The sequence below is a fragment of the Macrobrachium rosenbergii genome, chromosome 17 (assembly GCF_040412425.1).
Source record: "Macrobrachium rosenbergii isolate ZJJX-2024 chromosome 17, ASM4041242v1, whole genome shotgun sequence".
In the NCBI taxonomy this organism is placed as follows: Eukaryota; Metazoa; Arthropoda; class Malacostraca; order Decapoda; family Palaemonidae; genus Macrobrachium; species Macrobrachium rosenbergii.
The window spans coordinates 903,770-929,542 of NC_089757.1; the positions used below are offsets into that span (position 1 = coordinate 903,770).

Genomic DNA, 25,773 nt, shown 5'->3' on the forward strand with positions numbered 1-25,773 from the left:
AGACTATCAAAGACAAAACCAGTAATTTAATAGGCAGTGACACAATAGGTTTATTTCTGAAGTATTTCGCATAATTGAAACAAACATCAATACTTTGTTGTACTAGAAAGTAGGCGGTTACTGTATCTTGCCAATAAGGTTCTCAAAAATTTCTGTACAACTGACTTGTCTGATCCCTTTCCATGTTAATGGATCTGTAGCTTCCTTTGCTGCTGAAAAAACCACTCTGCCACCCTGTGCTACTAACTCTCTGACCTTCTTCTCTTATGCCTATTTTTTTCCTAATATACCTACAAAGTTTGTAGTTCGCGTGTATCCTTAAAAATTAGTTAGCCATCTGTTTATGACTGCACGACTGTGCCTTGGATTTTTTTTTCTTTTTTGTCTTAATTGATAAATTCCTGCACTAAGTTTTTTGGAATAGTCTCACTCCTCAAAAGGTCTGAATCAAAAGCATTTGGCTTACTCAGCCTTGCATCATCTTGCAATTCTCATTTTTTCTACTACAATGTGGCTTTCTTTTTTGCAGGTACAGTACTTTGAAGTCGCTTGTTTCACTGAAGTCAGTAGGAGAGTTCCTCATCCAATCAGGTGCCATCATAACACTCATCATGCAATCTCTTCAAGTATATATTCTCTGGAAGTCAGTAAGTCTCAGATTACACTGTTCAGCGACTGTTTCCTTCAGTCAAGTGAGCTCTGGAATTCTTGCTTTTTGCTTTTGCTTTTCCTGACTCGTAGACAATTTTACTGCTTCCTGCATGGTTAAGCCTCAACCTTCCTTTCTTATTTTGCTCAGTCTTTAGCGAGACCATTAAATCAATTGATGATTCAATTCTCTTGGCAGTCACAATTACCAGCTGTTTATATATTTTAAAAATGAGTTCTCATAATTTTTTAATTATTTTATTTTTGTAATTCCCACAAATATAAGAAGTGGACGTAAAGTCAAGCACTGGGGCATTTAGCCATTCAACGCTTAAGACTGTACAAAGATGATGAAGTGGTTATACAGCAAGATTGAAGTGAATGGGAATGATGGTAAAGTAGGAGGTTATTAAGCTAGGGGCCAAAGGGATGCTGCAAGCACACTTTAATAATGCCTACAGTGCACCACATGAGGTGCACTAACGGCACTACCCCCCTACAAGGAAGGATAAAGATATGAGGAAAATGTTGTTGTAAGCGATGAAAAATAATAGGCCTGACAAATACCTGCGAAAGATGAGCACTTACACAGAAAATACACTAAATGTGAAATGATGTTTATGACTTCCAATGTTAATTTACCATCCACACTTGAAAAAAATACCCAAAGCTTTGTGGACCCACGTCCTTAATTCAGGTCACTGCACTTATGTCTTGTTTGGAGTTCTGTAGAGTACATTTTTATATCCACTCTTCCTCAGTAGGCTAGTGGTTCTTCACTAATAATTTTCTGTTAGTGCAATATATGGTACACTAATTGGTTTTGATTGTCTTGTCAGGTCTTTGGCTTGTACATACTCGTAGATTTGATCTACAAGTCATTTATTGTTTAGTTCTATGTTTGTCTATTATATAATATTCAAATACAGTTTCTGTAACACATTAGGAAGCGTGATCAGTTAGTCAAAGTACAAGTAACACATAGCCAAAAGTGTTGAGAACATCTACAGGTACAAAGGTTTATGGCACCATTACTGGGTGATAGTTAAAAGGACTCATCTTATCCTTTGTATTCTAACTAAATAGTACACGATTTCACAGTGCAGTACGTTTTGTGTTGCAGTACGAGATATCATTAGTTTGGGTACCTATTACAGCACAAATTCTTGAATTGTGATGCAGTATTCAGAAGCAGCTTCAATAGTAAAATACTCGGCTTATCAACAAAGTATTTTATTATCTTTATCCAAACTTACTGTCCTCAACAACATTAAATACAGCAAATTCCAAACTGAAACATTAAATATAATCATGAATTTTATTCCTTCTTAATAATATTTGACACAAGAAGAGTTCAAAATGAATAATGATTTTTATACTGAAAGCATGTCATATAAATTAAACATATATTTTTCTTCATCTTGCAATACTTTCAATTCCAAAGTTAATTTTCAACATATATTTTTCTTCATCTTGAAATACTTTCAATTCCTAAGTTAATTTTCACCTGCATAGTATACAGCTGAAAATGTAATTCATGGCTACCACAGTCACTGTAAACTGAATTTGCTCAGAAGCCATGGCTTACCTTCATAATTAAGGTAGCTGATTGGCTCATACACAATGTTTACATCACTAACCTCCAAGCTATGTGGTCATACACCATTGTCAGACCTGTTCATCTGTAAATAGTTAAAAATTGTGATCTTAAATTTAAGAGACTTTAAAACGATGTGGTACCTGTTTAGAGACAATGTTCAAAATGCCAAATACATATCTCAAGAGGTCAAAGTCAAGGACAATACTATTGTCAAGTGAAGCTTGTTTCTTTCTTTGTTTTAGTAGCGAATATAAACTAAGCAAATAACACTGAACATAGTACAATTGGCAGTAAGCTGTGGTTTTTATAATTCTAAGGGTAACTGTGACCCAATGGGTGGCAATGTCAGCCATCTTGATATGTTGCCAGCTACCAGAACGACAAACTTCCTATACCCATGAAAATTCACCAAATTGGTAAATCCAATTTCAAATGCAGTGTTATGAAATACTGTGTAACACTTATGCTATTGAAAGCTCATTATCCAGAATTCGATGCCAATGACCAAGTACATTCTACAAATACTGTAAAGAGCATTCATAATTAAATACTGTACAGAGAATTCATAATATCAGCAGTAAAAGAAGTTTAGATATGGCAGCACTGTCAAAACCAAGTACCCTCTGATGCATGGTCATTATCAGCTAATCAGTCCACCAATTTCGCTCCTCCCCTGATAATATCAACTGATAAAACTTTATATAGACAATATGCTTAAACATATTGTCTATATAAAGTTTTATCAGTTACCTGATAAAACATACCTAATACAAATCATATTCTACAGCTGATTGTACTTCATATTTGGTGTCATTTGTTTCTGCTTTATTGACAGTTACTCAAAAATTAAGAAATAATGCATAGGCTTCACTGAATAATGTCCTAAGGCCTTGATATCATTTAAATCTGTTCTTGATTTTTTTTCTGTAAACTAAACAATCTGATTTATGCCCTGTGAACACAGTGTGCATAAATTAATAGTGAAACAATCACTATGTGAGCTAATCATCTACCCTAGCTAACAAAAGGTCTTGAATTTCTGGCTACTTTGCTGTGTTGCATATAAAAACAGCTTGAGTATTTGAATTCAAAATGTGACCTACCATTATTAGTACAGAAAATTTTCTGGAAGCAGCTTGTAACAAATTCCATTTTATTCGTGTTAATTCAGGCTTTTAAGTACAGGTATTATGTTTCTCTGTGACATGTAAGTACATCTGATGCTCTGATGCTTTATTGGGAATGTTGTACTTTAATGAATGCGTGACAATGCATAAATCAAAATACTCACTTCAAAAACTTATGAGTCTTTCACTAATGATTTCTGCACTCAAGACCATCTGCTGATGATTTAATTATTAAACCGAGTAAAACTGAGTTGCAGCTGAAGACTGTAGCTCAATCTGTCCCATTTTGAACTGCAATCTGTGCAGCCAACGAAGAAGGTTTGGCATTGAAGTAGATGATGGGGAATCTGGCTCTGTGGGTGGAGCAGCATTCTGGCATGCTTGCAATCTCACTGCTAACTGACCAGGCAGCTGAAAAAGAAAATAAATCATTCAAATGGCTGAGTGAATGAAAATAGTTGAAAGTTTTAGTTTAAGAGAAGAGACTGAAAATGAAGTTATGAATGCACAGTAATTATGACAAGTGAATTTAATAAAAAAAAAAAGAAGTAAATTTGAAAGTAAATATGATGCTTACTGATGTAAACAGAAGAGAAATTTCACATGCACTTTCATGCAACATACAGTACAAGATGTAAAACTTCTGTAGTGATTACACTAACATTACCTTAGTGTGATGGGTGTATAGAACAGGAGCCCACAGTGGAATTAATTTGGTGAGGACGGTAGAACGGCACTCATGAAGGGCTTCCATCAAACTCAGGAAATGTAGATTTACCATCTCACCTAACTATGAAGTAGATCACATGATTTATGGTTTGACAATAAAATAGTTATTTTATAGTTACACATCTTTCAAATCTTTATTCTAGTTCTAGTGCAAACTGCTGACTGCTGGCAAAAGTATCTCTATATTTAAATACTGATAGTCTGCTTACATCCTTACAACTCTGACTCATCTTTGAATATGGTGAATTTTCTTAGTTTTTTTTTTTACTAGCCAAGGAAAATTTTTTTAAACATGCTATTAATTCTTTGAAAGCATCAACTGGTGTGAACAATTTTATTTCTTGTAATCCATCAACTAAGAAGGAATTTGATGTGGACTTTGGTAATAGAAAAAAAATTGAGTGGTTAGTTTTACAACACATTAATAAGTTACAATACTTCTACTCCTAACATTTAGTATACTTAGGGGACCAGCAGAACGGAAGAAACCATATTCACTTGCAGCAGAGTAACTGTCTTTACAGTGTTGTACAATTACTTATTCCATAAAGAAACAATACCAGTGACAAGCCGTGTTTTCAAGTAAGGTTTACTGTGCACTGCAAGTTCCTCTAAATTCTTGAAGCTGCTGGTATTTAAAGGGCTTAATACAAAGGAATACTGAAGAAAGGTACAACTTAATAAACACGTATAATGTAGGCATCTAAATAAGCAACTCTTCTACCTGACACCACACATCTTGCCCTGATGTACAGGTAAGGATGTTTAGTGTGACCATAAAATGGCACTGAAATATCACTTCTTTCTGAACCCCTGTTTTTGAAGACTATCTGTTGACTTTTATATTAGAGTAAATTATATATTGTTATATCTAAAGAAGGCACAATTTCCTTTAAATGCTTGAATAGTGCTGTCAGTGAATTGAATTACATCAATGATAAATTGTACATGTCATTTCCATTAGATCTTATGTCTTTGAGTACCTGAGATGGAAATTGTCCAATGCTTAAATGCAACTCATCCTACAGTAAGCAGAAGTCTGCTTAAATGTGACATTAAAATTATCAAACACTCATGGTCAAATAGGTAAGATGACAGGGCTTGTTGTAAATAATTAAATATATATATATATATATATATATATATATATATATATATATATATATATATATATATATATATATATATATATATATATATACTTAAGAAGTATAATAAAAAAAAAGCAATGACCCCATGTCATCAGTCACCCTCCCAAGTCATAACCCTAACATATGATTACAATACCTCTAGTGTCATAGTTCAGGCAACTGTGTTTCAATATATACTGTATACAGCACAGGATATTTATCGACTTTACGAGACACTTTGCATGTTTAACCCTCTCCTAAAGGTAAATCACCTAAATTAAAGCTATTAATTTAAAACCACAATGCTTGTAGTAATTAGTAATTTCCCATCCTTTTGAACAAAGTAAGAAAGTACAGTAGTTATTTCACAACAGATAAGATACAAAAACAGTATAACCAGTTGGTCAAGGAAAAACTGAAATTTTATTCAAAGCAAGATGAAAAGTGTTGAGATACTTGTATTGCGACTGAAAAATGTACTTTGGGATGTGTTAGCCAGTCTCTAAGCTTGCATTTTTTCATTTATTACCATAATATTCTCATGGCATATTTTGTAACAGTCTGTCAGTACCCTACCCTACTTACTAATTATGTTTGTTTATATAAATGTATATATATTTATTATAAAAATATATATACATACAGGTAGCAGATGGGTACCTGCAATGAACCTTGATAAGCGTTTTGAGTGTAGCGTAATTCAAATAGATTTTATCTTAATCTTCCTTGGAATGAAAATATAATAATCAAACTGCATCATTCACAGTAACAAAAATGTTGCCCAGGGGAAGGCTTTATACAGTAGTAAACTAATGCCTCTGTCCACTTCTTTGTTTACTTTTTTATGTAAACACACACAGTTTAAGTATTATGTTTTCATTCCGAGGAAGACTGAGATACAAACTCTACTTGGGAACTGTTTTGCTTTTTCCCTGTATTGAGCATGTGATTTTGTTCTTTTACTCGATTTATAGTTGAGACTATGGTCTTTATTTGAACCTTGCTAAAATGACTAAAAAGTTTCATAATTTAAATGTTCGTCACTAGTTTGTACACTGCAGTTTCTCTCTTCTTAAAAGAGGCTCACTGATATTCTTTGTGTAAGTTAATCCTGTATATTTTTCCGTCATGTAATATATAGTGATATCTAACTACGGGTGAAGTTATGTGTCATATAAATATAGCACACACACTGTTCAAGCTCAGAATCTTAAATATTCACAGAAGTAATTAAAGGGGTTGTTAGATGTCATGTACAACCTACTCTGAGGATGAGCCCTGCTTTCACTGTCATAGCTCTTGCTGGTTTTATTTGATTCCATATGATGCAGACTCTTTGCAATAGCAAATCAGTTCAAAGATCATCACTGATTTTATTCATGATCTTTCATTCTGAATTAGGTAATTATTTTCATGGGTTTGCATATCAATCAGTGAACTGCAGTGACCTTCAAGCGTAACAACCATGAGATTTTCTGGTGAAGATTTCTCAGCTGTTTTGTCAACTGAATGGCTATCATTTGTGTATATTTTGCTTTTCCCAATTGTAATGTATGTACTGCATTTCCTTTTATAATGGTTGTTTTCATGTGTTGTAAGTAATGATTCCTGTATTTTGTGGATGGAGCATTTTCAAGAATAGGATACAGAATAGTAATTATTTTCATGAAAAAACATAAAGGCAAGTGTTCTTAGTCACTGCGTAGGTGTAATTTCTTTTCTGAATTTTGTACATTTTAGAGCTGCAAGTCTGGGAATAGTAGAAATTTCTTATCTCCAACAGCAATCCATATTTGTAACTAAAATAACCATAGTTTTCTCCTAAGCTTTACCTGGCATTTCACTGTATAGGTGCCATAACTTACTTCTCTTTATTGGAGTAATGAATATTATAATCACTTGAATTATGTCTTCGCTCAAATCCTAGCAACAGCCAGTTATTCAACAGGTTCAAAGATCTCACCGACAAGGGCATAAATTTTCATAATGGAATACATGCCCAATGAGTTTGGCACTATGGATAGTATTGAGAAATGACAGATGTATGTTAGCACAAAAGCAAAACTGTCTTAAAAAATGAATTTCTTTGGTCTTTGAGTTGGACAGGTCAGTGATTACCTTGTTTTACCTTTTCTTTGAGAAAGATGACATAGTTTTAAGCACCAACCAGATTTGAGCAGGAGTGACCCATCATGGTTTCTTTAGGCAAGAACTAAAATATGCAAGACTTACAACTGAATAGAGGCAATGGCTAAGTGGTTAGTAACACTGATGTCTAAGAAACTTAGGCCAACTGAGGGTATGAACCACAAATTCAAGATCACCACATTACCAGTGATGAGATACCCAACATTTGTAGTCCGGGTATGAAAAGCAGGCATGAAACTACACATCCTTTTGAGGTAACCATTGGTACTGGTAACAGAACACCCAGACAGAATCAGAACTTGGCCATCAGGAAAGACCAGCATGAAATGAGAGTTCAGTGACGAGAAACTGAGCTGATGGCATGTCTCTTCCAGGTATGCCATACATGGAGGTCAGATCCACATGAGGCAGAAACCAGTCTTCAGACAGCTGAAATAGTCATGACCAACCCCAAAACTTAATCAGGAAGTGACAGTCTTGGGACTCAGTCCAGCCATGGTCAACTCGATGTCCAGACAACCCAGTCACTAGGGTAACTGACTCACTTAAGATGGTACCCATTTGAGATCTTTCTTAAGAACTAGGTAATCCTTGTTGTGCAAAACTGATTATCACTGGAAATTTCAGGTGAATCTAATACTGTGCATTTCATCCTGATCAACTTTCAGGAAAGGAGTTTCATGTTGTCTTAGTAAACTATGTTGTAAATACAATCTTGGACCAAATACAAACTCCACACCAAAAGACATATTCCAAAATGTTCCAATATATTGCCTGTTACACTGTTATAGGCAATCCTTTGTAATAAGGAAGGGCAACTTCATTTTAAGTAATCATATCTGGTTATGGAGGGAGACTAGCAGAACGTCATCATCATTGATGTATGTGTGAATGAAGTGAGTAAGTGTACTGTGATTCAAGTGTTGAAGGGCTATCAACATTTTAGACAAGTCTCCCAAGTGCAGTGCATGTACGGTGTGGTCTCCAGACCTATGAAGCTGTATAAGAGTTTGGCTCTTGAGGTGAAGCTATTCACAGTGAGTCATAAAATGAAAGAGAAAGTGCCAATAGCACAATGACTTGGCCAATCAGTAGAACTGAAGGTCCTTCACAAGAAGGATGATATTGTTGCTGCAGTTCTGAACATGTGTTCCTAGGCAACCAAGATGATCAGTAGGACACATGACTCCATCATACCAGGAATGGAAAGGTACCTATTCATTTAAGTTCAGGGGAACCTTTTGCATGTCAGCTTATCCTTCCAGATGATAACAACAAAGGCTTTAACTCTTTTTGCCAGTTTCAAGGATTGAACTAGAGGCCTGGGATGTCACAAACCAGCTTAAGTCACAGCAAGTCCTTCACCAAGGAGCTGATGGAACTTGACATGAGTATACAGTAGAACCAAGGCGTCCAGGGAATGAGAGGAAGAGTCTATGGCAACCTCTAAAAGTTTTATTATGTCCTTAATTTAAAGAAGGAGGTTGATTCTAACATCTCTAGGAGCGGTGTGTGACAATGCCATCAATCAGTGAGGACATTAACTCAAGTGATGAGATGCTGGAGAAGTCATGTGTCCAGCAGACAATGATTTTGGCATTTTTCAAACCTGTCCCTGCTGACCATTCTCTTTTGTTCACTTCCTTCTCTGCTGCTTATCTTGACTCTTCTTCTTCTCCCCCCCCCACACACTTGGTCTGAGTCACTCCCAATCCCACCTAGTAAGAACCACCCACTAACTCAGATATTCCTACTCTTGTCCTTAGGAGCTAACAGCTCTAGATGACGATGAAGAGACTTTAATTTCATCATACTTTATGGATGGGGGAAGGGTAATTGACAACTTCACTTTACTCAGACGTGGTAAATACATATTTTCTTTAATGTTTGTAATCTATTGTATTTGGCCCAAAAGACAAGAAGTTGGTATAACTTCAAGGGGTGAGCTGTGATCACTTAAAAAGTATTCCTAATTTCCACAAGAATTATTATTGTCTTTAAAATATTCCTAATAAACTTTTTTTTTTGCATATTTATGTTTCATGTGATAAAAGACAAAATATTTAATCATATATAAATATAAAGATATGTCAGTATAAGGTCACAAAAGGGGAAGGGTTTGATCACTGAAATTGCATCCCTGTTTTTCCAATATGAAGTCAAGATTGCCGAGTGATTTTTCCCTTCATAATTGGTCCTCATGGAACATTCCAATCATATAGCCTATTACAGGCATTACTAATACTATCTAAGCTGTCTACTCGTTTATATCTTAATTATGATAATAAAAGTAATCATATTCTACCAAAAATATACAGCAACCGTCTTAACTCTATATTATGATATGAGCAGAATAACTAAATTTCATAAGCCATAGTGTAGCCAAGGCAAACTTATATCACAGAGGGAAAAGAAGCTGTACAAATCTAAATGTACTTAAAACTAAACGTTTTCATGTTTCGAGATAACAGAACTCAAAGGCATTTGCATATGAAAACAAAGAGGTCTCTATACATTTCATCTTATTCTACTTAAACTAAATCTCCATTCACATTTCATGAAGTTACAATCTGATTTATACTAAGTGGTGAAATTTAATAAGGTTTAGCACATGGTAACAGAAATACCTGGGATGCTTCTGATTCCTGGGAGCCATTGGCAGGGGAATACAGGGAGAGTGCATAATAATAGAGCTGAATCTTTAAAATACACTGTATGACAAAGTATTTTTATGTACAATTCACAGAAATCTACACAACATTAAATATACAGCAAAACAAAAGCCCCAGCAAAAATCTATATTTATCAAAACACTTATAGAAGGAGAGTGGAAAGTAGATCTAAATCGGCAATCGCTTTGAAGAACGACCAATCTTCAGAAAAAAGTTATCTGGACACCTGGGCTACAGAATATGGAAGTAAGCTTTAAGGTATATGAATTAAATACACTGTATTACGTTTTAATATCGTACTGTGAGGATATTTTGCATGTTTTTTTTTTATTTAATAGCTATTAGGGGGCAAGCAAATGAAAACATTTTTAAATCCACTGTGTACATGGATCACCTTGGTATGACTATTCTACTTGCCCTAATTAAATTTTTGATAGCGTACCCACTGTTCCTCCTCAAAGAAGCTACTCTCATGGTCCCCACAGGGCTCCGTAAGACACACCAACCAATCTCAAAGAATTCTCTTTTAGTTGGTCTCAGCCAGATTATTGCGTGTTGGAACAACGGTAAAATATAAAGGACTTAAGACAAGAGGGCTCTATCCCTTTGTCTGCAATGACTGCCTGGTTCTTCCTTCATCCTTCACACACAGATATGTCAACAATATGTATGTTGGCCATTTTCCCCAATACTTTCTTGGTCTCTGCAGTGTGAACAACCTCCACAGCTTCACTCCCTGATTATTTTCCCCAAGCTCTTATTTCGGTCACCATGGAAGAGCTAAACCCAGAATCAAGATAAGTGCATAGGTTTAAGTCACAGTAAAAAGTTTTAGATCATTAACATTTTTAATTGGTAGCTTTATATTTGTTAAAGCTGGGAGCTGCTGGGTCTCCCACAAGGTGAGAAGTTAGATTGGATCGCTGGACTATGCTATACAGTAAACCCCCTGTATTTGCGTGGGGGGATGCATACTGCGTACCGCACCCCCCCCATGCGAATCGCTAAAATCCACGAATACTTAAAACCCCTCTAAAAGCACTTAGAACTGCCTATTTTGATAGTTTAAACACACGAAAACCCTCTAAAAATGCTTATACCTGAGTATTTTAATAGTTTTATTACAAAAAGTGCATTTAGTCATGAAAATGATATGAAAATACAGTAATTAGTGAATATTTCTCAGTGAAAAATACAGCGAGTGGGTGAATTTTCTGCAAATAATGGGTAGATACGTTCCACGGCGAAATCCGCGAATACGTGAGTCTGCGAATCGTGAGAACGCGAATACGGGGGCTTTACTGTAGACTAAATTATCTCTCTCCCAAGTGGGAGTTAACACTTCTAATGTGCCTTGTGTGGCACTTTAGATTGCACTAAAGGTTCTTTGCAGATTCCTGTGGCCCCAAATGCAATGCTTTTCTCATTTTACTTAAAATTAGTTCTCTTTGGTCTCTTCCTCCCTACCTTTCCAACTTCTGTAACTTTACTTTGATCCATACATCACTTCTCATGTAAGAATAAATCTTTTTGGCAAGCCAAATGAGGGGTCTAGAAATGTGACTCAGTAGTCTTATTATAGTAATTTATAATAATAATTATAGTCTCATTTTCCCTCTTTTTCTAACTCATTCTAGTGATATCAATATTAGATTCATGATTTAAATGGACATTATGTTTGACCCTTTTTTTTTTTTTTTTGCTTATCCTTATAGTTTTAGTGTATGAATTTGGTCATAATTAAAAGTGTAACTTTAATACTTTCCACTCTTCTTGCTATTTGTTTTACGAAATATGCCACTGTTTCCCAAAAAATAAATAACTTTTGTATACTTTTTCTTAAACTTTGTGACCCTATTAACACTGAACAGAAACAATGCCGGAGTACAGACTACTTCTAAACAAATTAATACAATAAATAGTTTATATGCTTATTGTAAACAAAAGGAATGATGGTACTTACCACTTTGGAATGTGACACAAGCTGAAGAATACCTGGTGTTACTTTAGCCCAGAAATCTGTTAAAATGGCGGAGATACTTGTGCTGGTGTCATTATTAGGTGAACCTCCTATTCCTTGCTCCAGATAAACTGTCCAAAGCTGAATAAAATTATACAGAATACATAAAGCACCAGTCTTTTTCTTCTGCTGACATAGTTTATTAAAAATAAACAAATTATCATAAGTCAAAGTCCTAATGCTATTAACATATATTCTCAATTTCCCAATAACCCAAAAATTACTCTCTTTACCTGGCATAAGATGAATGCATGGAAAAGTGAAGACATGTGAAGCACTGATGCTTTTGATTGTTCAGCAAAACCTCCTAATATAATCTGTCAAAACAATTGCATGTATAATTAAAATTTCTGGTGTACAATTCTGTTATGTCTATTTTTTTAGAGATTTCCTGTAACAGATATCAAATTGAATGGTCACTGGAGATATCAGAACGATGAATAACATACACATTCATTGAAAAAAGTTTCCGATTCACTTTTACTTTTCTGGTTTATGATTGATATCTTCCACCACACCAGTTAAATCTTGATTGTTTACCAAGTTAAAATGACTGTCTCAAAATTTCACCAAGGAATGAAGTTCAAATTTGCAGGTTATGTATAATTATGGCATGCCATCTGGAAAAGTGACTCAATGGTCTGCAACCCACACAAGGATTGCCTGGTCTGGCTTGGACAGAGGACTGCCAGAATCCGAGCAAGAAATTCCAAACTCTTCTTAACAGAACTGGATTGGTTAGAGATTCAATTACAACCCTGCTAGTAGTATTCCCATCCTCATACCACTGCTTCGGTGGAGAGAGAAGGCAAAGCTACCTTTGCTTTACAGATTCACACATGGCATACTTCAATCCACAACATATCAGGCCTATCAGGCAGCACACTGGAACTAAATTGGAATAGTAATTTTTCGCTGCTACCCAGATAGCAGCCAGCAACCTATTGCAAGGTCATCTACAATTTCAAAAAAGAATAATTGACGATACAGAAAAAGGGCCCCTTTCATTTACAGGTTGCCCTAGAGCAAGAGCCCATGTCAGAACAAGGTTGGCTTAATATAAAATGAACAAATGACCCTTTCACTGACTGTATCAAATGAAAAGGAAGCTTTACAACTCAGGCTGAAGCAGCTCATGGAGTGGACAAACTGGCATCAAGATCAAACAAACTGTAACGTAAAAGATATCAAAACCAGCAGGCTGCTTTGATGTGAAGGCAGCAAAACAAATATGACCCTCACATTGATTAAAAGAGCTAAGCAGAGGTAGAAAATATGACGCAATAAAGACTGAGTTACCATTCGCCATATCAAGACTGAACACAGAAAAGGTATTAAAATCTGGGCCCCAAACAAAATTTTGTCTTTTAACTTGTATGAACAAGAAAACAGGGAATAAGGTAGAGCCAGACATAATATTTTTAATGCAAAAAACCTGAGCATGTAAGTCACACTGTAAAATGCCATTTAGAGACAAAATTTAGAATGCCTAAATATTTGTCAGAATGGAGAGCATGTATATAAACTGGCCTTACACATAACTATTGAAATAATGAACAAGCTAAGGAGAGTGAACATGTCAGGTAATATTGTACATGAGAGGACAGGTTCAAGAAAGATGTCAGCCTACGCAAGACCAATCTAAACTGAACAGATAGGTGGTATCTCACCTCATAAAGTTACCAGATACAGGTTGAAAAGATAAAAGCAGGATATTAACCATGGAAAAACCTTTGTAACAGTAAAAATACTAATGAAATTGTAGATTCTTGTTTGAACTTCACTGTGTCTCTAGGGTTAATAATTATTTTCTATTACTTTATACGGTTTCCACTACTGTATTCTTAATTGATCCCATGTTAGATTACATAACACAGGATAGTAAGTAACATGGAATGCTCTAAGGATACCGAAAATTTTATAGCAAAAGAGCAAAAATTCCTGTACTTCCAGTGTCAGAAGAGGGATGATATTCACTAGAAATATTAAGTTTGAAAAATAGTAATGGTAGCTGTAGAACATCCCTCCAAATAAAAATGTTATTTCCCTCTGACTGATTTCAATATGATTAATTTTAAATTGAAATTAATACCTTACCTTTCAGTCTACCAAATTCACTTCCATAGGAAGTAGGTAAAATATTCTTTTGGTTAATAGTACGCCTAGTACAATTTCTAACACAAGATAGAAAACGGACAGAAAAAGTAAATCTGGTATTGACCACAAAAAAACTTTTTACTATTTGGTAACATAACAAGGAGAGTTAGCTTACTGTCCTTTTAGAAAACTCAAGAAATGTTTACCTGGATATGATCTGCAATATGACATGAGGCTTCTGGTGGAATGGGCTGACAAATCATTGAAGCCGAGTTTCCTATCAGACATGTATGTGTAAGTCCACCAAGTAAGAGCCACGACAGCAAGCGGATATGAGATACACAATCAATAAATTCTTTCTGCCTGAAATAAAAAATTAGAATTTTTAAACAATAACATGTTAAATCATAAAACGATTTTGTACAAAGACATGAAACTCAAATACATACACCAGTAATAATCAGTAAGTGAAGGTAACAGAAACTGAATACAACCATGAGATCCGTGATTAAGATGCAAGGTTCCTTGGTCTTCAAGACCTAAATTTCATAATCAATTTACAAGGTTCCTTGGTCTTCAAGACCTAAATTTCATAATCAATTTATTAAACAAGTACTGTATCAATTTATATATGAGACTTGGAGCAAGGAAAAAGTCTTTGCATCATTTGTTTGATGCGGCATTTGTATAATACTGTAAGTCTACGATATTTTGTAACAATTATGACCAATAAAACTACTTCAGTTACAATTTAAATGTAGATTTCTTTATCAAAAAACATAAATGATCTCTTTTTGTACTCACTGATACTAAGGGAAGATGTTTTTTCTCTGCGAAGGAAATTCAATACTGTGACATGATCTTGTCTCCTACAAGAAAAAAAACCTAGCCTACCAACAAAATTATAAACAATTTCTGTAAATACGTTAATCTTCTTTCCAGTCACACTGAAAACCCCACTCTCCATTTTTAAGCAATCATCTCGGATGTTTCCCATGGTGTTGATCCCCATAAGCCCTCTCTTATCCTATGCTCGTCTTAATAGTCACTGAGTGTAAGGTTTGTGTGGTTTCTGTATCTTTGAAAAATCACTAACAAGAACTGTATTCCAGTGTGATTTCTTCAAGAATTTTTGAACAAGGGGTCCCTGAAGATATAATCAATCAATCAAACATCCTCTTCGTACATCCTTCCTCTCGGAAGCAGATGTCCCAAAAAAGGTGACCCTTCTAAAACTTGAAACCCCAGTCTTATTATTGCAAATCCTAGGTCGCTGAAGTATATTAAACTCTGCTTTAAAGTTATTTTCTCAGACACATTGTTTCCCAACACCTTCTTGTTAGTAATAACTTGAAAATCAGTTGACCATATTTATATATCAATGTATCCTGGGTGCCTCATCTTGCCCTTTTTACTCAATTCCTTTGCTGTAATGAAGAATCTCTTCTCCAAATTATGACAGTACTATACTCATCCATTTTTCTTGTTTGATCAACAATGGGTTGTTCATTCACGACTTTGGTCAGCCATTATTATCTAGCAATGTTTGGTGTTAGATAAAAAAAAAATTTTTCATGTATATATTAACCATGAAAACCCTTCTACTATTTTCATTAATGGGAAAGCTATCATAATGTAAACAGTGATATTATTCAAGTCATGACTGCTTAGTTTTCCTCCAGAAGTGGCAATATTTAACCATCCATCAGACATGGTCATCTTACCAACAGTTATCAGATGATATCTAGTTCAAGCCAAAGTGATCTATTATTGTTCCTTTGCTGCATATTAATGACTCACTACCCTATAACTGCTGCTTTCAGTACAACATCATTGTTTAGTCAGCTTATTGTTGACTGACTATTTAGGTTTCATAATGCAGTTATTTTCAATCCCTGCTTGGCCTTCTCTCTATGTAATCATCTACTCTTGTAAAAACATGCTGGATCACAGAATCATGTGATTCCTTAGAATCTGATTGTTCCCCTTATGTGGCAAAGTTTCATTTTGGTTCTCAACTAATCTGAGATCGAAGCAAATGAATAACATGTAAACAAAGTGCAGATTACTATTACTTCGTTAATGTGCCATGTCAACCATAGCACTGGTGATCATGAACTAATGTTTCAGTCTTAATATACAACAGGTTGACAATACTCTACCTCACTGCTTTAATCTACTCCATGACAGCTACCCTTACCTAGTTTTCCCAATTGGCTGACAATTTTAAACTGATGTTCTTGAAGCACAGATGAAAGTTGGATATGATTTAGTGTCCCAGCATGAGATTTCCCCTCATAAGAGAAGCGGCATATTCTCGTTATAGAAATAACACCTTCAATTTCATCCCATATACTACACTGACTTCTTCAAATAATTTTTTTTTACACCACTTCTCATCTGGTCTTTTATCATCAATAAACACTGTATGAGTCAGATAGACAAATGCATAGTATTCAAGGCCAAAGCCCTGCCCTGGGGGCAAGAAACCCATTCACATAAGTCAGCACAGTAAAAAATCAGAGCTTGGCATAAAAAAAATACCACTGTCTAATAACCATTCTTCTAAGATTACAAACTAAAAAGGAAATAATCACTAAGAGCAGTACACTCCTCATGACCTTCAAGTCTGATCTCTGTGAGCAACTATGTCTACTAATAACTATGCAATTGGCTTAGGAAATGAAGGCATAGACAACTATGATCTGTACAAATGTATGTGAATCTATATGTATTGCACATAGATTAGATGGATATTAGCAATTATGAAAGATACATCTTAAAATACAGGATAAGTACAATATTTTTCATGAAGACTGTAAAGAATACGCACTTTATTTCCATACTAGCTGTAAGCTGCAAGTAAAAACTGACTTACCCTTGTTGAACTGCTGTTGGAGGATTATTAAGCCATGGAAGATATTTAGCTATTGCTCTGTTGTCCCGATTATTTCCCCGGGTGATCTCTAGAGCAATATACTGAGATATACCTGCTTTAATGAGGCCCCCCATTGTATCTTCATTAAGGCCAACGCTAGCTCTGCAGTTAGACTGAAAAAATTTAGTAATGAAATTTTCATTAATTACACAAGCACACAAAAGCTGCCACATACATTATAAATTATATTCCCTAATACACAACTGTGTTATATTTAAAAAATTGTCAGAATACTTGCTGAATAAACTAAAAAGGTTGCATCCAAGAGGAATATAAGAAGACAGAAGTGTACTTGAAATGTCAGAATATTCTATGTTGAATCTGCTAAAAATAGTGCTGCACCTCAAAATGATAAAGAAATCAAGAAATTTTGTTGAAACAGCTCCCTTCCCCCCACCCTACATGATCAATGACTCATTTCTGTCATTGGGGGCTTAGGGGATGGCAGCTAAGAAACAATGTCCCAGTGCTTTGATGGTGTGGAACATCAAAGCCCTGGAACCCTTACACCTCAGCTGCTGATCTTACAAATTGTAGTCTGGCCTTTTTTTCCGCTCTCTCTCTTAGTAACATTCTATTTTCTTTCACATCTTCTAACAAACATACTTCAAGATGAAGAATCTTAAATTTTTTGGATTATATAAATTCTGCTCTTGAAACTTTGAAGGACAGTGGAGGTGGACAGCATACCTATCCACCCATAAAACTGAAATACCGGCCAAGTCAGGAGAAAATTAAAAGATACACCTTGCCATAAGTACTGAGATTAATCTTGACAGACTCTGCCTGACTAGGCACAGAGGGTAAGGTGTATATTCAGGTGGGTATCCAACAGTAGCTGCATTTTTTAAAGGCAGCAAAACTGCTCTCCCCTCGTGAGGCCAACCTGGATGGAGGGAACCCAACCTGAATGAATTTTGTGTGTTTTGTTAGATGAATATTAATATACAACCTTTAACCTCTGGTGCACAGCTGATTCTCCCTTTGGATTTTTCCAGTCACATAAAAAAGAAATTAAATAACTTGGAAAAAAAATAAATTCAATCAGGATCCAACATTCACTTATTTTGATTCCCAATTAGGAAACAAGACCTGGTCAAGAGTTCCTAATACTCGAAAGTGAAAACCAACTATCATAACTAAGGCTTAAAAACTACCTGTTAAATGGATATTCAGCAGCTGAAATGACTTTCAGTTAGATAAAAAAACATGGTTCATCAAAGCCGCCTGACGCCCTGCTGAGAAATGTATTTACAAAGACTTCACATGCTTATATTTTATTAATATGACAGTTAATTATAACTCATTTTGTTAATGAAACTTCAATCTTTTGAAAGGTTTCTTTGAGTTTCATATTCTTGTTGTCTGACTAATTAAATATCGAGTGAAACGGAGCAAATTTAGCAATCGATGTGTCCCGGGTGATATTTAACCCTACTGTACTGTAATCTATAAGTGTTCATGCTTTTATGTGTAAAATTTGTTTGAAAAATGCATTACAGGGCATTTTTATTTTTGTACATAAATATGATACAAAGGCAGTAAGTATGTTCATTCGCATGATAATGCGGAATGCAGTAAAAATACAAGCGATTCACCAACTACAACTTTTTTGATTAAAGTTATATTTATAAACAATCAATTGACCCCCAATTAGAGGCAACCGACTGTTCGAGTCAACATGTATAAATACAGAATTGCCTCCATTAATAGAACTACCCTCTCCTTAAACCATGCATAAGACACAAACTTGTACACACCTGAAGTATCTGTCAAGGCTATACATATACCCCTGAACATCATACCCAACATGCACAACACTCCTGTTTTCACAGCAGAATAATGTGCAATATGATCAGCTATTAAAATTAATGAAGATATAGCATCCCAGAAATTTATAGTTTTTAGTGACTCTAGAAATGCTATAGAAATGAGAATTGCTTAAAAAATTATATGAAGATGGTAAAACTGTAAAAATATCCTGGATTTCTACAAATTTAAGCATTAAAGGAAATGACAAGCAGCCAAAGCTGCAACTACTCTTACAAGATCACATCAAGATAATCTTGTTTTTTAATATATAAAATCTCCAACCATTTAAATAAATAAACATCAGAATACAGAATAATGAATCTGATATGAACCAATGAAAACAGATCATCCCAAATGTTGGGACTTAGAATTCATCATATCAAAAGTTATGACTGCTCAGAATTGGTCACTCTCGTTTGACCTATGGATATTTGATGAATAGCCCACATTATCTAATTAATGTATGTACAGATTAAAGAGTAACACTGACAGTTAAAACACTTTAATAAATGCCCAAAATATAATCAGCAACTAGTGTGAAGTTTTGGAGAAAAAAAAGTTAAATTTTGTCAGATTCTCCATCACTTTTAAGTACAACATTTGTAAACATTTTCAGATGTAAATTAATAAATAAAATCTGAAGTTTAGCAATATTAAAGTGCCAGTTATGAGAGCTAAATAAATTAGCACAGTGATATGGTTAGACTGCGTCATGATAAGTTGAAGCATATTTTACATATGGACTTCGTCCACTGGAATGGAATGCTAATACACTATCCAGTTACAAGACATGAGAATTATTTGTTCATGAGTTTATATCACTACACAAGGCAGATGCCTTTATAAAGTTTTGGTTCACCGCACACATGCATGTCAATGAAACTTAAAATTTTACTTATCAAACCTATGAGGATTTGAGGGACTTTATGATGCCACACAATATCCCAGCTATGAAACTGATTTGATAAATGACTACTCATGTATACAACTCTTCCTTCATTATTTGTTGCGATTGATTTGATAGCTGAATACTCCTCTATATAAGACTCTTCTTTTATCATACAAGTTTTCTTTAAGTTTTCTTTATGTTCAACATACAACTTGAACGAGTGAAACATTAAAGCAGGCATTCTATTCTTACACTGACTCTGAAATCCTGCAATCAAGACAAAGTTGTGAACATAGCCTGTTGTATGCAAATCTTTAAGGAGTGCAAAAGCACTTTTAAAAGAAACAATGTGGAAATCAATTTTAAAATCTATTTCATTTGAATCTTTAAAATAAAACTACAAGGATGAAAGGTTTTAACTGTGAAATGCTGCATTGCTTAAAGAATTAATAATCTGTTAACCCAAATGCAATAAAGATATTCAGACAACCATCAAAATAATTAAAATGAAAAGAGCCAGAATGTAGTACCATAGCAAAGGCCTGTGATTTCTGATGTTACCTTAACTTTCGTGAGTGTGTGCACATCGGCAATGAATTCTAAAGCATCATGAAGGTGTGATCGCATACACTCAGCAGCACAGGTGTTTGGCAGATTGTTTATATCTTGGACGTCCTTCGGTAAGTCTCCCACAACACTGTTACTGCCCAATGTTCCTCCACTATCCTGTTGAATAGAAATATACAGTACATAGACAGTGCTATACTTCACATGCCATGGCATTTCAAGTGTCAAGGCCTCATACTGATATAAGTTAAAATTTTGTCATTAACCTTATAAGTTCATTTCATGTAGTCACTAAAACCTAGATCTTAACACGATCATAAAATAGAGACAAGCATCGATCTAAAACTGCATGAAACTCCCGGACGTAAGTCCTGGTTCTCTTCTGACTAATTACCCAGAACTTGAAAATGACTGTACTGCATATTAGTGTGGCATATGTGTTAAACAATATAATTGTCAGTTTACATCTTAACGACTTTATTAATAACAAAATTAACATAAACATAATACAACTTCATTTAACAGTAGTTCAAAGAATGATTAGTTAACAGTGCTCCGCCTTCTCTCACGTTTTCTCCATATGGGCACTACAATACACATATGGCAATGGAATGGAATATGGAGTTTAGGCCAAAGGCCAAGCACTGGGACCTATGAGGTCATTCAGCGCTGGAAAGGAAATTGAGAGTAGGTAGGTATGAAAGATGCCACAGGAGGAAAAGGGGTTGCAACTAGGGGCCGAAGAGATGATCAAAAGAACCTTTAGTAATGCCTACAGTGTACCCTATGTTTCCATGATCCTAGATAATGAAAACGGAGAAAAAATTCGACTTTTTCCCGAGCAATGGTAACGGCATGAACCGTTCGCTATAGACTAAACATAGATAATGGCTACTTGATCTTTTATCGGCTCGGTTGTAAACAAGAGGGCGGATGCGCATGCGCAATAGTCACTTCTCTTTCTTGCACCATGTGCAATAGTAATTTCTCTCTCTTGCAGGTTCTTTTGACGTTGGAAAAACTGGGTTCAGCTTCGCTGAAGATGAGGGAAAGTGCCCTCTTATCTTTGAGTCCATTATATACTCCATCACGTGTTATAATGTTAATCATTACAACACAATAACTGGCCACAAAGACCAACTAGAAGAGACTTCTTTGATATTAGCTTGGTCACCATGGAGCTCTGGTAGACCATGGAAGGTAACCCCTTGTAGATGAAACAAGCGACTACACTATCAAAATTAGTGGTTAACAAGTAGTATATGACCTCACTCAAATAATTATCTTACTATAGGGAGTTCCAGTTTTAAGCAAGGTTGAACAAATTAATAACAATTACAAGGGTAATAAATTGAGCTGCATGGGATAAATCTCAAATTTTAGGTTTAATAACTTAACAATGACTTTTTTAAAATAAAAGTAATGGAAGTTGAAGAAACTGGAATTATAAACCAGCAGTGCTAGACTCCCACGATAGCATTAGCAGGCTAACAAATATTTGGCAGGCATTATATCGCCTCTATGCATGTATCAAGAGCTTTATGACTGGACATATTAGTCAACCCCAAATTTTTCATTTATTTTTTCTTCAGGTGGTTTTATCTTGAAAATGTTGACGTACACTTTGTTCACAATACCTGAGGGGCAGTGCATTTATTCTCCAGGCTGTCTAACCAGTCACTTAAATCTAAAAAGGGAGGTACAGTACCTAAAATGAAGAAATCAAAATTCACTGTAAAGTTTGTATTATTAGCTAATTTCCTTTGGAGTATTTTCTTTGGTGTCCAGCAATAGGTATCCCTAAAGAATAAAAGCATATTTTAAGAGAACAGATACTTACTTGAACAACTAGTTGTACTAGAAGAACTAAATTAGTATCAGGAATGGATGTTTTGAACTTCAGTGCCTGGACCAACTCGTATACAACCAGACGTGAAAGTAGCAATTTGTCTCTCTCCTGGAAAAAACACCGAAATTAAAAAAAACACACCCAAAACACATACATGTCATGTACTGTAATGCATTTATATATTTAGGTTTTAAACAACCTTCCTTCCTTACAAGTGGCCACAATGAACAAGTTTACTTAACTAAATCAAACAGCTGTACTTCCATTCTTCAGAGAATGGTCTCTGTTCATCTAATGAAGACTTTCATGTTTCTTACATTTCTGTTCTTATGTTGTAACAAAACTTACTCCCTGAAACCTTACTTTTGTCATCACAGCAGATATGAGTGATCTAGTGGAAAGGCAACACTAAAATTCTATGAAAATATTTACTGACATGTATGTATGTATGTGGTGGCTGAGTCTGTGTATATAGATTATATTAATATACTAGTTGGATATTTATCCATTAACTATATTTTATTTTCTTTGTATATTAATATTTATATGTTTGGCTGCATTTTTAATTATATTTGTTTAATTACTTATACTATATAAAGTAATGTAAATATTTTTCTGAAATTCCAGATTTCTGGAGAGCCAGCATGGATTGTATTTCTGCCTCCACCGGTTTTACTCCTTCCAGGCATAGTGATGAACGAAGAGGGAATCGTAAATATTAACCCTTAAACGCCAACTGGACGTATCGTAAGTCGACTAAAATTGTCTGTCGGGTGACGAGTGGACGTAATGTTATGATACACTTTCATACAATTTCCATCCTATAGGGGGCTCCACTTACATTGCCTCTCATATGGCACATTGTAGACAGGACTGGATATCCTATGCATCATCCTTTCAGCCTAAAATTCGATGCTTTCTTTCTTGCACTTCTCACCATATCCTTCTGATCTTTTCCAACTTAGGTGGCAAACATTTGTCATTACCATATTTTTATTTATGAACATTCATTGGGTGAGCCTTATGACAGTCTAGGAGGGCCATTCAGAGGTGTCATCCTGACGTTCTTAGCTTTGATTCCAGTGGAGGCAACCTAGGAAAAATAAATGTACAGTACTGTGATAACAGCAAACAGCTATGAAAAATACCAACGATGGCGGCAAGGAGAATTCTGACAAAAGCTATAACATTCGAAACACACCTGGTGGAGAACAGGTGAACCAGACAGTCATCCGGCAGCCATTTGATCTTTTGTTTGAATGCCGACTCACCTATCGGTGCTAACTTTAACAGTAGGTAAGATTCATCCCAAATAATATACTTTGAAGTGTAAATGGATCATCAAGTACAATATACATTAGTGTATTCAAGAAATTATACATAAAAGAATGAGAACTTACCCTTGAGAAAATTCTATTGCACAGGTGGCAAAGGTCACTAAGATGCTCATATTTCATGGGTGAATTTTGAATTGCATGGCTTACAAGTTTTGAGACTGGATCTAAGATGCTCTGAAAATTAAGAGAAACACATATGAATATTTGTTAATGATTAAAAGTGCTACGTTCATGGAAAACTTACCGGGCCAAAGACTGACAAAATGGTTCTCCCAAATTTAAATCTATAAAAACTACGTAACATAACTGATAAAGTTTGGGTCAAAGTACCAGGGAGTAACCACTATCCCAGGAAGAGCTGAGGAAGTTATCTGAAATAGGAAGGGAAAGAACTAGACTTACAATGAATAGTTTAATGCTAACTCTGGGGATTGAAGGGTGAGGGGGTGTCAAAATGTTTCTGTGCCATAACACTCACTTTTCACTGACTGAGCAAAATTATTTAGCAAAATTTTCTTTGATTGCTCTGTGTAATGTTATCCTTACTGCTACATTAATAAATCTGGTATCATTTTAAAGTTAAAAAATTTATCTCTATCCTGGCATGTTCAGAAATGCCAAAAATAAAAACACACATTAATATCATGAATGTTAGCCAAAATTAAAAACTTCTGTTAGTTTTACTGGGAAACTCACGATAAATCGGAGAAAATTTTCCCTTAGGTGTAAGTTCTCCTTGGCAGCTAAAGCAAGTAAGTTTGTTTACTTTTTTTATTGGGGTGTGGTGTGTCATACATAACACAAATAGTACTGAAATGCATATCATATGAAATGCAAAGTTTATTACTTTTAGCAAGGTGTAAATAAAAACTACATACTACTTTTAGCAAGGTGTAAATAAAAACTACATACTATCTCAATTTATCTGTTTTAGGTGATTTTTTGAAAAATGGTTGCATAAACAGGTGTTTACCGATAACCAACTTGCACAGTATATTTTGCATTTGTTTCAGCTTTCACTGCACTTTGTCATATCATACCTAACACAAATAGTAATGAATTATATTTCAAAAGAAAAGAAATTTATTGTAATTTTGTGCTGTATAAAAAATGAGGCCTCTCCATTTAGTAATTGGTGAATTAATAAAAGTTGCACAAAATTTTCCATTACAGCTAACTTCAACTCGTGATATTTTACTTTGATATTAGGGCTTTTTTATCATGGTAAATGCTACTCTTCAGCTTTACAATGTCATCAAAGTCATTAACGTAGCATAGAAGATAAGCCTGCACGGAGGGATAAAAAAAAATTACCACTATGCCAGTTCGTAAGGCCTGTAGAGGCAGTAAATTTGCCACAAACTAAACCTGACAAGGCCAGTATCGTGAGAGTTAATAAAACTCCTATAATTATGGTTATCAATGTGAAATTCAAGAAACAATTTAAATATGCCGTAATGATGAGCAGTTAATAATAATATAATAATAATAATAAGACAAAACTCCTCTTTGGAGATCTGAGCCACTGACCTATGATCTACTATGCCATCAACATCATATTCATAATGTGACTGTGTAGATACAGTGTTGGCCTGGTATATCACTGGTCAACATTTCAAATTCCCAAAGATGACATTTGTGCAGTATTATCCTCCATATCCAGGCACGACTGCCTGCTTTAAATAATAATAATAATAGTACGGTACCATTCACAGCTTACCTTATGTGATGCTACACCAATAATTTTTAGGACTGCTACTAAAATCCGCAAGACAGAATTGAGGTCCACTAACAGGTTGACCACCAGCAAAACTTTACGCAAAAATGTCTCAAACAGTGGGACAAGGCCAGAATTCAACCCACCACCTCCATCTTGACTTACGCACTCCATATACAAGGCAACATTACCCAGAAGGTGGCAGAGATTTTCTGTTGGCAAGACTTTCTTGCTGTTCAGATTCTGTGAGAAAGACAAAATTATTCTCATTAATGTTAAACAAGAAAATCGATTTATAAGATCAAATGAATTATTTAAACATTTATGGAAAATACTTCCATTAAGTCATTGAACATTTCAGTTTAAATTACTGCTAGAAGATAAGAAACACACCTCTAGGAGCAACTGAATAGGTGCAGAAGGATTTAGTTCATTAAAATCTGTTAATGCCTGGGCTATGGTTCTAAAGAGTTGTAGTCGATGATGTTCTGAA

At 35.0% G+C, this 25,773-nt stretch overlaps 1 protein-coding gene and 1 long non-coding RNA gene across 14 annotated transcripts in view; one reads left to right on the forward strand and one right to left on the reverse strand.

Annotated features, from left to right (window-relative positions):
- Positions 1 to 25,773, forward strand: part of LOC136847644 (uncharacterized) — a 372,082-nt gene that overhangs the window by 325,978 nt on the left and 20,331 nt on the right. For both annotated transcript variants that reach the window (XR_010855786.1, XR_010855785.1), the window contains exon 2: positions 22,854 to 22,973. This is a non-coding gene — a long non-coding RNA (uncharacterized lncRNA). The remainder of the gene's footprint in view (positions 1 to 22,853; positions 22,974 to 25,773) is intronic.
- unc79 (UNC-79 domain-containing protein) overlaps positions 1 to 25,773 on the reverse strand; it is a 224,650-nt gene that overhangs the window by 547 nt on the left and 198,330 nt on the right. For 10 of the 12 annotated variants that reach the window (XM_067119371.1, XM_067119370.1, XM_067119368.1 and 7 more), the window contains 12 exons: positions 25,674 to 25,768; positions 25,284 to 25,523; positions 23,627 to 23,737; positions 22,218 to 22,334; positions 20,372 to 20,536; positions 17,050 to 17,222; positions 14,378 to 14,534; positions 12,308 to 12,391; positions 12,018 to 12,155; positions 10,010 to 10,027; positions 4,043 to 4,165; positions 1,435 to 3,786 (listed from right to left, as the gene is read on the reverse strand). In XM_067119371.1, the coding sequence (XP_066975472.1) occupies positions 3,607 to 3,786; positions 4,043 to 4,165; positions 10,010 to 10,027; positions 12,018 to 12,155; positions 12,308 to 12,391; positions 14,378 to 14,534; positions 17,050 to 17,222; positions 20,372 to 20,536; positions 22,218 to 22,334; positions 23,627 to 23,737; positions 25,284 to 25,523; positions 25,674 to 25,768 (1,601 nt within the window). In that variant the 3' untranslated portion in view covers positions 1,435 to 3,606. Of the gene's footprint in view, positions 3,787 to 4,042; positions 4,166 to 10,009; positions 10,028 to 12,017; positions 12,156 to 12,307; positions 12,392 to 14,377; positions 14,535 to 17,049; positions 17,223 to 20,371; positions 20,537 to 22,217; positions 22,335 to 23,626; positions 23,738 to 25,283; positions 25,524 to 25,673; positions 25,769 to 25,773 lie in introns of all 12 variants that reach the window. The other 2 variants (XM_067119369.1, XM_067119364.1) reach the window with 1 other exon arrangement.